Raw genomic sequence first — 15,939 nt, forward strand, 5'->3', positions numbered from 1 at the left:
TGAGCTTCTCTTTCCTACTCATTTCGTCAGGGCAAATTTCTCCAGTATTTGAGTTTTTTTGTAACAGCTGCATCTCCTGGCCACATCAACTCCATAACCTTTACGTGTACACTTTCACCAGGAAATAATGGGACACCAGGAAGAGATTTAGGCAGAGAAATCATATGACTGGATGACATAAAAACATCCTGATGGAAATACCCTGGTGAAGCCAATCATCACAGTGGCATGAGACATTCTGATCACTGACTGTCCTTCCAACCTTGCCCCACAGCAGTTGAGTTTTGCTCTGGTCTAATGTGTTCTAGAGTGCTTCTCACTTTTGCTTTTTCCACAGAACCAATTTCTTTTCTTTTTTCTTTTTTTTTTTTGTGGTACCAGGGATTGAACTCAGGACCTTGCACTTGTCAGGCAAGCACTGAGCTATCTCCCTGGTACTAGAACCAATTTCAACATCAGAAGTTCTTTACGTGTTCCTCAGTAAGGCACAAATGCTCCTTCCTCTACTTTATCTACTTTTGTGTTTTTGTTTGTATATTTTGGAACAAAATTGTATGCTTTTATGTCATCATATCTTAAACTTTTACTTGTTCTTTTTTATTATTCACTGTCTTGGATTGACATTTCAGCCAACTTTGTCATTCAAAACTCAGTTAACTGCTTCTCTTCCAGGAGAATTATGACTGGCTATATTTGGTTGGATTCTCCTGCAGAATATAAATACTCTCTAGAACATCACAGCCTACTCTTTTAATCATTTGTTATATGCCCAGACCATCATTTGGGCAAGGACCTGGTCTGTCGCCTGTGTTTTTTTTTATCCCCAATCTTGGCATAGTATCAACCCTTGGAATTCCATACTTTGTTGAGTTGGATTGAATTTTATTTTTCTTTATTCTGTTCTGTTTCTGATTCTTTGCAATTTAGGCAAACCATAGAGATATCTAAATCAGGATTAGAATGAACAGAAGGAAGTCAGCTTGGATTTCTAAAATTATGTTCTGGCATAGAACGTTTTCAGTTTTACTCTGATGAGGTCTCTATCAGGAGCTTGCCTATGGGCCCACAGGACCATGGCCAGAAAAGTGATACCTGGGGGTGGGAGTTTGTTGGAAACTTTGCCCTGCACCCTAACATTGTGCACATCTTCCCAGCCATCCTGGTAAAGATTCCTAAACAGTGGATACCGGTCTGAAAGTATCAGAGAAGGAGTGAACATTTCTTTTTAGGGCTTATTTTTAAAAATCACTGATGAATAACTTTGTTGAAAGTTTATTTTTCTTGAAACTCTTTATGGCTATTTATAATCTTTTCCCTCTCCTCTCCCTCTTCCTCTCCTTCTCCCCTTTCCTTTCCCCCTCTCTCCCTGGTTGGATTCAGATGAATTTCAATGGTGCCACCATTTCAGGCTTACTTCTTGCTTCTTGAGAGATGACTCTTTTAACGTTCCAACTCTATTGTGTCAAGTCTGTATATCCATTTGTTTTTGGGAGCACCAGTTTGTGACTGTCTCTGGAATTTAGGTAACTGATAATCACCTCAAACAGCAAACCTTATCTCTTCTCCCAAAACATTTCCACATGGAACACTTCAGATTGGTCATTGATTTTTCAAGTCTAGCAGTCACCTCTGGGGCACTGAATCGTCCAAGTCCTTTTGGTGTTCTCCCCTTCTTGTCACTTTTCCCCTTCTTGTCACTGCATTCAGGTGGGTTCCCAGATCCTGTTGGGCTTTCCTTGATAGTACCTTGGGAATCCATTCCTTCTCCTCCCTCATAATCCAGATCTTGCTTGCTAGGCACCCTGTTGTCTCAAATCCAGCCACCTGTCCTAAATTCCTGTAGTTCCCGTGCTGCTCAGCATTTCCCACATGCTTCTTGATTTCTTATTTACCTTTTAGTTTAATGTCTCATTTTCTCAGATAATCAGCCTCTTAAGGGCAGAGATCAGGAGTTGCTTCACATCTTGTTTCTACCAGACAGGACAGAACTGAATAGCTATTTAGGCCAGTTCTTGATGATAATAATGGTCAAACAGAGGATTCTTTCAGGTAGACTGCAGATTTTGCCACTGTTGAACACCAGAACCCTAACTAAAATTATTCCACAAAGGCATGAAACAGTGGAAGAGGTTAGATTAAGACAACAAGCAGAGTTAAGACCTCTTAGTGGATAGAGGCATCTGCAAAACATGGAACTTTTGGGTCTGCTCAATTGGATGTTTGAGAACAGGGTCTCTTTTGAAGGAGCTCTTTATTGACTTTAATATTTCTTTTCCAATGTTATCCTCCAACAAGTTTGTAGAGAAGCATTATTATTGCCCTTTTCAGAAGGAAAACAGAGGCTTTCAAGTCTGATTTGGCCAAAGACTTCCAGGCCCAGCAGTGTCAGAACCATGTCTTCTGCCTTAGTCTCCTCACCCCAGGTAACATCAGGTCACCTGAGGCATGGAAGGGAGGGCTTGGCAGACACACTTTTGATTTTGTCTTGTCCTGAAGGCATTTTCAATTTGTTGAGAAACATGGTGAACACATCTACCTATAACTCAAGGTTTGCATTCAGGAAGAGTTAATAAGGACACAAACACAAAGTGTGGGCGCACAAAGCGAGGGAGTGATTAATTCTGTCTTTGTAATAAACAGCAGCTGCTCTGGGCAGCTTTTGACAGTGAGCACTTTTGAGGTGTGGATGAAAACAGGTGTGTATGTGTACAGACAACACAATGACGAGGAGGGGAAACACTGCGGCATTTTGAGTGTGTTCCTTGGCTGAGGGAGCTGGGGGTGGAGGGGCTCAGGGTGGATGACCGTGTGAGGTGGTACAACGTGACAAGCAGCATGCAGAGGTGTAGCTTCCTAGCTAGCGGCATTGAGCTCAGCTCCCAGAAGAGCCAGTAGTTTGTAGGTGTCTGCAGTTCTGATGACACTGCAGGTTGAATGCGGTACGACTCGGGTGTTCCCTGCCACATAAAGAGTCTTTGCTCTGATGTCCTTTGCTTATTGTCTAGACTGGCTTCATTTCTACCAATTTCCCCAATTTTCCTCCCTATTCTACCCATCTGCCTGTATGTTGAAACCCACTGAAACTTCTAAGTTTGTTCACTTGTTTGTTTGTTTTTTTTTTCTAAGTAGATAGTTATTCTGTAGTCTGTATCATGATAATCTCATGGATTTTGGCACAAATTCATTCCATATGTATGATTTATTTACTCCTAAGTCACAGAAATGTACTCTCCCTAGATGAGGCAGTTAATGGTTAATTAGACACTTTATTAGGCTTTCAGAAATCTCCTTAAAACATTTTCTCTTTTCAGTCACACAGAACTGTGGCTTCAAGAGTGTATGTACTCCATCCTGTCATGTGGGAGCAGGAATTTAATACTGCCAGAATTTATTTATTTATTTTGGTCTTTTTGAGACAGAGTCTCACCCTGTGGTTGAGTCTGCTTTGAGCTCACTTTGTAGCCCAGACTGGTCTCAAGTTCACAATAATCCTCCTGCCTCAGCCTCCCCAGTGCTAGGATTACAGGTGTGGGCCACCACCCCTAGCAAGCCGTTACTGTCAGAAGTTCAAAAGACGCTCAGAGCCTCTTTGTTCTTCCCTCTTGCCCATGCTTACTGACCTTGCCTGTCCATTCCATGTCCACTGTCTGGTCAGCATTTGCTCAGTTTACCCTCAGCAGAAGATAGGTCAAAGTAAAGTTAACCACCCCTGACTGACTTTGGTTTTGTCTGAGATCTTCCAACCCCCAACTTTCCTACCTGCTATTAACTTTGACAAAGGCTATGCCTTCAAGACTCTGAAGCTACTCTGTGGTGTGTGTGTGTGTGTGTGTGTGTGTGTGTGTGTGTGTGTGTTGCTAAGGACTGAACTCAGAGGGCTATGCCTGCATACTAAGCAGACACTCTACCAGTGAGCTGCATCTCCAGTTCTGTTGTTAATATTATCGATGAAATCGAAGGATCTTTTTCTCGAGTCTGGCAGTTTGTCTGGCTGTACTAGCCTTTGCCCTGATTTGTCCTAGAGTTCTCACTGCTGCAAGAGCAGAGACTTCTGACAGGGAAAGAGAAGCACAGTCTGATCTGCTGATGCTTGCTTCCCATGTGAGCAGAGGAAAAGGGGGTGCTTTGCAGCAGCTCTTGATGATTTTCTTGATAAGAAAACTAATCCTTTTTAATCACAGAGCATAAAGTAGCTAAGGAAGGGAGGAAAAGGAAACGAATTGAAAACAAATAGCTGCCCACTGGGCACTTAGTATATTTTAATGCATTTAATCCTCACAATAATCTGAGAGAGAAATGTGAATGGTTTGACTTTACAGATGTAGGGCTTGAAAGTAAGCAAATTTTGGTGACCTGCTCAAGGTCACTTTCAGAGTCCAAGGCAGAGGTCCAGTTCTCCCAACTACTCAGAACTAGCAGCCTACTGAGGGGATGGGAGCCTAAGGAACTGATCTGGCGTTGGAGACTGCATGATTTTTCCTCTAGAGAAGAGCTGTCACCACCTAGTTGTCCTGATGAGTCTTTTCAGGCTCTCTGAATACCTCATATCCATGTCTACGAATGTTCCTCTAAAACATTCTACACAGATATAGGTCACATGTTCCATGTGGGTGCGCAACACCACTGTATAAAATGGCATCTTATTGGCATAGAACCAGGGAACATCGTGCTAGAGACTTTAAATCATCTCTAGATTACTGTAATACCTAACACAAGGAAAATCTATGTGAGAGGAATCTCAGGGTGGTTAAAGTCTGTACAGTTGCAAATTTTGAAAAAAAATCCAATTCGATGTTAATTGAAGGTACAGAGATTCAATTGTACTCTCATTAGTCTGCCTAATGGCCCATGTCTCTCCAAACTCCACGGAACTTCTTCAGCATCTGCCATCCCTTAATGTACTTAGGTTTTATTTTATTTTTATTTTTATTTTTTCATTTCATTTTATTTTATTTTTATTATTACTTTTTAAATGTATTTAGTAGAAAGCCTACAAGGTCTCACTACACAGCCCGGACTTGTACTGATCCTCTTGTTTTCAACTTCTCCAGCGCTGGGATTATAGGCATGTGCCATCACGCCCAGACTCGGTTGCTGGCTCAGCGTGCCCCGGGGATGGGACTGGTGCAACATGCTGGACCAGGATCAAACCCAGGTCCCCGAGCTTTCCAAAACAGGCGCCTAGTCCACTGAGCTGTTTCACCAGCCCAGTACTTAGGTTTTTAATCCAAAACAAGATTCTCAAAAAGACCAAACACTTGAGAGGCAAGTATCTCTAGGTACATGGTATACACAGTTATATGATACTCATTCTATGGGAAAACATTGGTTAAGGGAATTGGCTGGAAAGAAAACATTAAATGCCTTCAGCGTGGTCATGTTTGCACTTCTTTTGTCAACTAAACATGTGTTTGTTTAAACAATGTCTCTGGCTTATTATAGTCATCACTCCCTCTCAGTAGCAGATCATGTGGCTGAATTTCACAAGTGTATGTAAATGATCCAGAGTAGCAGGACAGCTGTCTTCAGTCAACATTGTCACATAGCGATAATTCTTAGGAATTATGCATTAATTTGTCATTTTTCCCTATTCCTAAAACTGAATTTGTTGTTTTAGGGAAAATACAGATATACAGCCAAACTATCTCAGCGCTTTGGTGGAAATGTGAAATGGTTGTGTAAAGTGATTTGTGAAATTAAAGCTCTTGGCCAAAGCTACTTTGTTAAAAACCAGGTCATATATTAAAACAAGAAAAGACAGAAAACAGCTGTCTAGAGTATATTTTGTCTCACTTTTCTGCACCCCGTGAGCCTGCCTTTTGGGAGAGTGCTTCGTTGCTCATTCACAGCACATCCAGTCTTGTTCCCAGCCATGCGTGTCTCTTCTGAACACTGCAGACACAGTCAGGTCCTGAGCACCTGCAGCCGGGCCTCCTGCACGTGGGTCTGTCTACGGTGGTGGCCACCAGACAGCCTTGGCACTTTCTCAGCGCCGTAGTGGCTTCTTGTGCCCCTGACCTCGGAAGGGTGCTCTCACTGGGGGAAAGTAAAAATGTGTCAATGAATTTGCACTAAAACCTTGGGTTAAGATTCTGAAAACTATAGACTTGGTGATCCGGATATTGCCTTAAATCACCATAATTCATCAGAAGTTTCATGGTTTTTTTTGTTTTGTTTTAGAAGAAAATTTCCATTATGTTTGATCTTCATGGAATCAAATTGTATGACTCTTCAAAAGCCATTTCTAAATAAGCAGTTGCTTTTCTACCTACCAGAGAACAAGATCATCAAAAAAAAAAAAACCTTACTTTAAGGTATTTCTTATAACCTTATTCATATAAGGTTACTGTAACATACCAAAATTTGATGCAATCTACTTTTTAAAAGAAGATTCCAGAGTTCAACTGGAAAAGTCACTGCCAGTGGCCGAAAAGGTTTTGTAAAAAGAGTAAAGAAGGTCTAACTCTACCAGATAACAAACTCCCAAAAGAACTCACAAAAATTAAAGTGCAGCGATCTCATAATAGGACCAATTATTAGTTCAGTAGTAAGGATCTCTCTATCTATCTATATCTATCTATCTATCTATCTATCTATCTATCTATCTATCTATCTATCTATCTATCTATCTCAGCTACCTTTAAGATTACACCTAGTCCCATGTTTGTACAAAATTATATTAAATAGCAATAGGAATCTGTGAGCAGAGGCCATATTCATGAAGAGCTTTAGACTTTCGTGTATTTTTAAAATTATCTCCTCTAAAATGTTTTCCCGAGTTCCTCTTGGAGCAGCTTTCTCTTTCCCCAAGGCTGAAGACTGAGAGCAGCATCCTAAACCTCTCCGGCTCCCTCTGCCTGGCTTCCTGGCTCTCCCCCTTCCCCGCCGCCCCCACTGTGCTGTCTATCATAGAGGGCTGCCCTGGGGGAGAACAGTTCTGCTCTCCGTTGGCTCCTCTTCTAGAGACCCAGACAGTCACAGAGTTCTGGTGATGAAAAGCCCCGAAGTCTGAGGAGCAAAAGTTTTCAACTTCATTTCTTTGAGAATTTCCTATACCTTAAACCTGGTTCTCTAAGTCACTGGACTAGTACATAGATGGTGTTATTGTTATTTGCTATCTATTTGGAAAGTAGATAAGTAAAGTGATACTTATATTTTCCAAAACAAACATTTTTGTAACTATAGATCTCAGTAGATTAACATACATAGTTGCTAGATTTGGAACATAAAATTTATCTGTCAAGATTTTGGTGAAATTGATAAAGGGAGTCTTCTAATTTGCATGTTTCTGAAGTGTTTAAATTTCATTTATAAAATTTTATGTGTTACTTTGGTAATGAAAAAATAGTTAAAGTACTTATGGAGGGCTGAGGACACAGCTCAGCGGTAGAGTGCTTGCCTCTGATGTGAGCCAGACTTTGGGCTCCATCGCTAGCACTTTTGAAAACAAACAAACAGCAAACTTCTCTACAAGACCACGGCATCTGAGAATAGATATAGAAATAAAAGTCTCATAAAAAATCTTTATCTTGTCCCCATTTCTTTTAAAATTTCTGCTAGTTAATATTTTTGTAAACATTTACTATTTTAATGTACAGATAAGAGTCTTGATGAATGTGAAAAGTCGTATAAGCACTAACATTAAGTCGGACCAGCACTCTTCCCATTCCTTCATTCTACGCCTTTGTCCACCTCTGGGATTGTGTTCTCCATCCCTGTTTATGCCTTTTCCAGAATGTCATAGAAATGGAACCACAGAACATAGCTTCTTTCACTTCACATAATGTGTTTGAGATCTGTCCATGATGTTGTATGTTATCAGTAGTTCTATTCCTTTTGTTTCTGAATAGTATTTTATATGTGTACACTATAGTTGGTTTATCCATCCCACTGGAGGGACAATTGGATTATATCCAAGTTTTTTTTGTGTGTGTGGAACCAGGGATTGAACTCAAGCCCTTGCACTTGCCAGGCAAGCACTTATTCTACTGAGCTATCTCCCCAGCCTATTTCCAGTTTTTGATAATGACTAAGGGTCAACGTCTAGGAGCTGTTTTTGCTGAATCACGTGCTATCAGCTTGTGTACCTTTGTAAGAAACTGCCAGTTCTTTCCAGGAAGACCACATTATTTTGTACTCCCACCAGCAGTTCATGAGAGTTTCAGTTGCTCTCTGTCCTCATCAACACTTGATAATGTCAGTTTATAAAAAAAATTTAGACCTTTCTAGCAACTGTGTAGTGGCATTTTGTTTGACTTCGATTTTATTTTGCATTTCCCTAATGACTAGTCATCTTAAGCACCTCTTCATGTGCTTATTATTTGCCATTTATAGATCTTCTTTGGTGAATTACCTTTGTTCAGTGCGCGCGCGCACGCGCGCGTGTGTGTGTGTGTGTGTGTGTGTGTGTGTGTGACTGAGTATCACAACTCAGGTTGCTTTGCCCTGAGTTGCATCCCCAGGCCCTTTTAATGTTTTTGAGGTACATCCTGGTATCTCAGCTTGATTTTCTGATCCTCCTTCCTCAGCCTCCCAGAGTGCTAGGCTTATAGGCACGCTTCACTTTACCTGGTTCTTTGCTTGGCTTTCTAGAAGTTTTAACCATTCGGAGGTCCAAGAATCAAGAAATGATTATTCTTTTTTTGACAAATCTTATTAAAACGTCAGAATGAGAATAAAACTTAAAGTTCATTTAAAATAATTATTTTTTAAAAAACATTATAAAAATATCACCTATGAGCAACAAGATACAAATACTAAGGAGGAGTCATGAAACACGGAGAGCCGGGACATTGCTGTGCCTGCTCCTGCTCAGTGTCCGCCGCGGACGTCCTTCTGTCTTGGGCTCGCTCAGCACTTTCTCCCTGCCCCGCGCCCCATGACCTCACGCGCTCTGAAGGCTACTCCGAGCCAGCACTGCGCGTCCAGTCCCTCGCTCCCCTAGCTCCAGCCCGCTTTGTCCAGCTGCCTCTTAACTCTTCCAGGTTGTAAATAGAATCTTGTGTAATGCAGCGATCTCGGTTTTGGCCCTTGGTCTTGCTCTTTGTCCAGTCTTTTTCATTATAGGAAGTGGACGCCGTTCCTCCACTGGACAGCACCACAAGTCTCCCTCTCCTTCAGACCTGATGTTCAGGCCTTTAGCGGGGTCCCTCGAAGTGCCTTGCCTGTGACCCCCGCCCACTGGTGCTGTCGCCGCGTCTGGTTTGCATAGGCCTCGTCTCCTGGCTCTGCTCCACACGCGTGCGTCTGGCATTCTGATCTGCAAACAGTAGCCTTAGGATTATTTAAAGACACAGATCATATCTTCTCCTTCCCCAGCTCTCAGATCACACCAGGGGCCTTAAAAAAATCATAATCTTAATCAGATCTGTATTATTTATTTGTTCTCAGCTATAAGACCCTGCCTAACCTGGCTTCAGCAGATCTCTTCAAAGTTCTCTACCCTGTGACACTTACTCTTGCTCACTTCTGCTGTCAGCTGTTATTTGAACGCATGTTCATTCACCACATAGGGCTTTGCATGTGTTGGTCTTCACCTGGGGTCTTGAGTGCAGGGAGGCGCTCACCTGCTGAAAGGTCCCCTGCCATGGAGGAATCTTCTTTCATGTACCTGCCCTCGTCCCACCTTGTCCTATCTTCACATTCTGCCTTATCGTATTATAGAATTTGCCACTACCTGATTGATTGATTGATTGATTGATTGATTGATTTACTGTCTGCCTTCTTTGCTGAAATGTAAGTTCCACGAAGGTGGAGCTTTGACCGGTATCCTCACCTTCAGGGGCAGAAGCGAGGCCATAGAGGAAGCTTGGCGAATATTGCAGGCAGGTTTGCATACAGCTTAGTGCCTGCAGATTCCTGTGTACCTGTTTCCCTCCCACTCCTTGCAGAAGTTACCACTGTGAAGAGCGTGGGAACCAGCTCTCTGAACTCCCAAAATGCGCTCAGCAGTGCAGCAAGGTATCTTTTTAGGATAATGAAAGGTGTTTTATGCCATACCTTTTCTCTCTTCATCGTATATTTAGATATTTTTTCTAGTAGTTCATCTGTTTAGGTAGATATTTTTTTTTTGAGATAACTACATACTTCAGGCTGTTCTTGAACACACTATGTAGCCAATCATGGCCTCCACTCGTGGTTGTCCTCCAGCCTCAGCCTCTTACGTGCTGGGATTAAAGACAGTCCACAGTATAGACTACCACAATTTACTTAGTCATTTCCTTATTAATAAGTATGTGCATCATGTTCACCTTTTCATAATTATAAACAAGGCTGCAATGACTCTTTTTTTTTTGAACCAGGGATTGAACTCAGGCCCTTGCACTTGCCAGGCAAGTGCTTGTTCTACTGAGCATCTCCCTGGCCCACTTATACATAAATCTTTGTACACGTGCACAAATAGAATAGTTAAACTGTAGCAATGCTTCTTAAGAACATGTTATATACTACTTTCTCCTCCTAATAACTTACACTATTTTGCACTACCAGTACCAATATGTGTCTGTTTCTCCACATCTTTGACAATGCTAGGTTATCGTCACACTTTCATAATATTGTCCCATGTCAGTAAAAATGGTCTAAACTGAGTGGTAAGATCAGTGGTCCAAGAGGAAGGCAGTATGCAATGTGTTAATTATTGGAACTGTCCTACCAGTTTGATTTGAAACTGTCTCATTGCTTTTTATTTATCAATAAAATTATCGAAAAAAATAATAAAATAAAATAAAATACATGAAAGAAGTCACATGGGGGAGAAAGATTTGTACTAGTAGTGTTTAAACAAGATATCATGTCTGCATGTTGTGCTATGAATAACTACTATGAAAACAACAATATGCAATGTATTGTTGTAACTGTCCTACTAACCTGTTTTGAAGCTGTCTCATTGCTATTTCTCAATGAAATTATTTTTTTAAAAAAGAAAAAGGTCAGTGGTAAAGCACTTGCCCTGGGTAAGTGAGGTCCTGGGTTCAACTCCCAGCACTGCAAAAGAAGAAGATGATCAAAAACTTGATTTAGAGGTAGGAAATACACATTTTTCTAGGCCAATAAGCTCCTGTTTCTAGATTATAAATTAGCCTGATTAAAAAAAGAAAGCTTGTCCCTTCTGAAAGAAATGGAGTAAATTAATGGAGAAAAGTGACTTGAGGTGAGAAACATCTGCCTAGAGATCTGAAACCACAAGCCCTGGCTCCTAACTTTCTTCCTATAAAATATTCCCCAATTATTTTTTCTTGAAAGAACCAACAACACAAAAGTTCAAGTATTAGAGTTGTCTGGAGAGTAAGTGGAGGTTGTAGCACTTGTGGTGAGTTATTGTTATTTGATAACTTGGTGGTTTCTGCTGGACTTTCTGGGTGTGCACTCGAAGAACAAGAGAAATTTCCTGTTTTGGTGGCTAGGACTGGTGTTCAGAACGGGGGCACAGGCATGAGGAGCAGTGCCAAATCGGAGCAGAGAGCTGGCTCGCCAGCTGCACCCAGGGCTTCCACGGCGGCTGTCAACTTTAGGCCAGACCTAGCTTTTGCTTGCTTATAGTCCATCTTTGGGGCTGTGCAGAGACCCAAGGGGCACCTGAATCTTCTCTGTGTTCGTCAGCTCCCAACAAGAGAGGGACAGTTTTGCGGCATCAGCTATTAGAGTTTGAAAGGCTCACTGCGGTAGCCCCTTTTACTACCCAGGTGACAGCACTGAAGCCCAGAGAGGCAAAATGACACATCGGGATCAAGACACTCCAAACCCGGTGTTATTAAGCAAAGAAGTGAAAGAGGTTTTTCATTTGAACTTCAAAGACTTAGATTATCAGGCAGAAAAACATTTGCTTTGAAATCAGTGGAGTAGATGTGGAATGTGAGAGTGTGCACTGTCTCACTGCACCGGGTCTCCCATCCACCATGGCAAACTGAATCAGCCTCCAATCCTGGCCTCAGCCCGAAAGCTCACCTGCAGCCCAGCGCTGTAAACAGCCAGTCATCACCACTCTGAGTTCTCATGTGAATTACAATCTGTCATCCCCCTCTTCTAAGTGATCTATCCATGTGATTCATGGGTGGTGCTAACAGCACTGGACTTCAAGCCAGAAGAGCTTGGCTTGGCCCTCGAGCTTAGCTACACTATTTCAGACAAGTCATTAACTTTTATGAGACTATTTGTGTCAAAAAGGAGGGAGCTGAATTAAATAATCCTTAAGCATCCTTCAGCTTGGAAAAATGGTATGGTTTAAAGCTCATGGACCTCTCAGTCTATCAGTTCCATTGCAAACAGAATTGAGTAAAGGCCACAGGTGATTCTTGAGAAGTTGGTACATCTTGAAATTTGGAAGTGTATATTTCTAGACTCTTCTGATTCTTTCTTTTCATCTGTCTGTCTCCATTGACATATATCCCTGAAACCAGACTTTAGGGACTCACCAAAGGGAGAAGGGGAACATTCACTCACATCTGGAGGAGTCACAGGAACCTCCTCCTGGTGAGGTGGATGTGAACGTTCTCACACACTCAGCTCCTCAGATCTCTCCCTTGCTTACCCACCCTGAGTTTGTAAGGCTCGTGTTGTTTTTTTCTCCCTTCCTTTCTTCCCTTTAAGCCTCCTTACGTGCAGAAGGCCCTGCCATCAGGCAAGTTTCAGTACGTGGGCTTCTCTGGGCTCCTAGCCTCGGCCACCCCCGTGCCCTGTGGTGACCTACATCTCTCTCTGTCTTCCAGGCTCCCCTTCCCTTCGGGCATACCCTCTGCTCTCGGTGATCACCCGGCAGCCCACGGTCATCTCCCACCTGGTCCCCACGACTCCAGGAATCGCCCCCGTCTTGTCCCGCCATGTAGCCACTGAGGCTACATCTGCTGAGGCCCAAGGTGGCGAGGCTCTAGCCAGCAGTGAGTCAGAGACAGAACAGCCCACGCCACGGCAGAAGAAGCCCCGCCGGAGTCGCACCATCTTCACCGAGCTGCAGCTCATGGGCCTGGAGAAGAAGTTCCAGAAGCAGAAGTACTTGTCCACCCCAGACAGGTGAGGATGTGGGGAGGGGACTCTACAGGGCACGCTCTTTAAAAGACTCATTTGTTCTCGTATGGGACATCTCATGACAGCAACTCTTTCAGTAATATATGACACTATGAGAGCAGTCATAGTTTTTGTCTCAAGTAGTCTCAGCCTTGGGGTAGCAGGATGCAGTGTCCAAGAATCCACTGCATTTGCCCTGAGTCCGCCCATGGCCGAATGTGTACCCGTCATTCTATTCCACATTTTAACTGGACCACTCCACTATAACAAATGCGGGAAAATGATAAAAATGGTTGTCCAGGCTCTCAGCTGGGAACAGGGCTTGTTTTTTAAGCCACTTGCACTTAGAATCAGGTACATTGGAACTAGATCTGAAACTGGGCTCCGTGACCTCAGTCCTGTCCCCACCCTGTTAGCCTCTGAGCTGAGTCAGTTCCTGGCCTAGCCCTTGATGGGAAGTACTAAACTGACCCTGTCATAGTGAATCTGATGGCTGTCAAGTCAGAACAACTTGGCAGGGCCCAGGTGGAGTTGGAACAGGGTCTCTTCTAAAACGTTTTGAGGACCAGCTGGGGAGACTGTGATCCTTGTTTTCCTTGAAGGCCTCAAAAATCTTATCTCCTCTCTTAAGTTACTGTCTTAATTGCAACATATGCAGGAATGTGTGTCTTCCTTGTTCCTTGAACTCACTTGGGCTTAGCTGAGCTAATGTGTGATCCTTCTTATTAGGAGGGTTTCCCAGGCCATTTTTCTCTTCTTTTGCTCAATGCTTTGTCCCTAACAGCTTCAACAAGTCCTACCAAAGTAATGGGAAGGAGACTCAAGGGAGTTTCTAAAGCCATTTTATTTAGTAGTATGATAAGAAAAAAAAAGTGAAAGAGGAGTCTACAGACCGTCATCTGCAGACAAAAGGGGATTTGTCTATTGAATTCAATAACCAGATACCACTACTATTTGCCGAGAGTTTCCTAGCTTCTGGCTGCTGTGGAAGGTGTCATGGGTCCAAAAACTGGTAGACAAGAGCTCTGCTGTGAAAGAGATCATGGGTGAAGAATGACACAATAGCACACAACAGGGTGAGCCAGGTATTAGGGCCAGTATGGTGCTAAGGGCTGTAGGAACCAACAGATATTGATGTGGATTAAAGACAACTCTTGGAAAGAGGTAATGCTTAAAAAGAGTTTTGATTCAGAGGGACTAGCACACACAAATGGCACAGAATCAAGTTTTGTTGGACATAGCAAGGGAAGTGCACCAATAGAGACATCGCCAACTCACGGTGGGAATGGGGACATTGTAAGAGGTGGGGCTGACGAATGAAAGGAAGACCTCATTTCCTGGCTCAGAAATCTGGGCCTCGCTGCTTAGGTAGTCAGCAGTCACTAAGAGCCAGAAGTGATGTGACAGTGCTAACATTTGAGAACCAGGACTTTGGTGGCACCAGAACTGATGGGTTAAGAGAAGCAAAAGACGGAGGAGGGAAACCAGTTAGGAAAGGATCTGAGGTGCTGAGAGTAGAACAGAGAGGAGAAAATAAATGGGAGAGAAAAACTTGAAGATGGAAAGGGCAGAACTGATGGTGGAGGAAGAAAGGGAACAGAAAGACGAGACCACTATGGTTCCTGGATTGGGCCACCAGTATGTAAGGACATCATTCAGCGATGCAGCAAGAAGCCAGGGGGCAGGGTGGGCTTGGTGAGGAGTAAGTTCTGCTTTGGGTTTACACACTTGGGTGCCTTCAGACAGATATTGTAGACAGGTTTGTGCGTTGGGCATTCAGCTGGGCTTTCCAGACGAAGCCCTTCTTGGATGCGCTGGCAGACAGCTGAGGGCCTCGTGGGCCTCCGTGGCCCTGGGCTTCTTGGGAGCTGCCTGGTGGTGCTGTGCCTGAAAGGCTTCAACACCCAGAAGTAAAATTTCAAACTTACTTTTCAGAAGCCAGAGAACTTTTTGCAGAAATGTTAACTGTCAATAAAGCTCTTGGGGCTTCCCCTTACCTGTCTGGGCACCTCTCAGGTGACCTACACAGAACTGATTCACTTGCCTGGGGAGGAGGACATATCTGGTTGGCTTGCAGCTGCTGCCTGAACGTGCCCTCACTGACGTTCCTCACCTCCCTACGTGACCAGGGCCATGAGCACGCCCTCCTCCCACAGCTCTTCCTCTGTGTTTATTTCTCTGGTTTCCTAGGTGATTCCATTTAAGTGAATATGCAGGGAAGTGAGAATTTGTAATGGTGGCAGGTAATGAGAGAAAGCTGATGACAGTGAAATGTGTTTCTGTAGCCAGAGTGAGTCAAGGATGCATTTTTCCCAAGTGAGCTAATACCATTTGCTAATGCAGTGGCAGAGCTGTGAACCTTCCATTGACTAACGCACCTGATGGCCTCAGGTGAACTGGGCTGGGGAAGGCACTGCCAGAGTCCAGGCAGGACCTGTTGGACTGCTGGAGCCCAGGAGGCCCAGCACATCAGAAGCCTGCAGAATGGTACCCTGGGTCCTTGATACTCAGTGAACAACTGTCGGGATGCAGAGCTTCATTAATGGGAAAAGCTAATCACGTTCAGTCCTAGGAATTTATTGGCTTCTTTCTGTTAGTTACTTTCAATAAAACTTTTAGCTGCAGTTTCTCTTCTACAGAGATGGTGGCTATATGTTAATGCAGAATTAAGACAGGTTCTGAAGTCTGTCAAAGGCACGCTCCGCTTTAGAAATTTGATGTATCTGCTCTAGTCAGAGCAGGGGAGCTGCTGAGAGTACTAAGTATCAACACTTGGTACCTTCAAGACCAGTACCCATGGATCCTGCCAATCAGTAGATGCCCTTGAGAAGAGAAAGCTGCAGCTGAGAACTGGCACTAACTGCTCCCAGTGCTGAGGCTGTCTGCATGGTTTTGTGTGTCAAGTGGCAAGAGACCTGCAAGTGGCTCCTCTCGGAGACC

The 15,939-nt window shown here is 43.4% G+C and overlaps 1 protein-coding gene across 1 annotated transcript in view; it reads left to right on the forward strand.

The window, feature by feature from the left end:
* Barx2 (BARX homeobox 2) overlaps nt 1–15,939 on the forward strand; it is an 80,925-nt gene that overhangs the window by 54,405 nt on the left and 10,581 nt on the right. The window contains exon 2 of the mRNA XM_004641416.2: nt 12,705–13,005. Within this exon, the coding sequence (XP_004641473.1) occupies nt 12,705–13,005 (301 nt within the window). The remainder of the gene's footprint in view (nt 1–12,704; nt 13,006–15,939) is intronic.

The sequence above is a fragment of the Octodon degus genome, unplaced genomic scaffold, assembly GCF_000260255.1.
Source record: "Octodon degus isolate 3935 unplaced genomic scaffold, OctDeg1.0 scaffold00136, whole genome shotgun sequence".
Lineage (NCBI taxonomy): Eukaryota > Metazoa > Chordata > Mammalia > Rodentia > Octodontidae > Octodon > Octodon degus.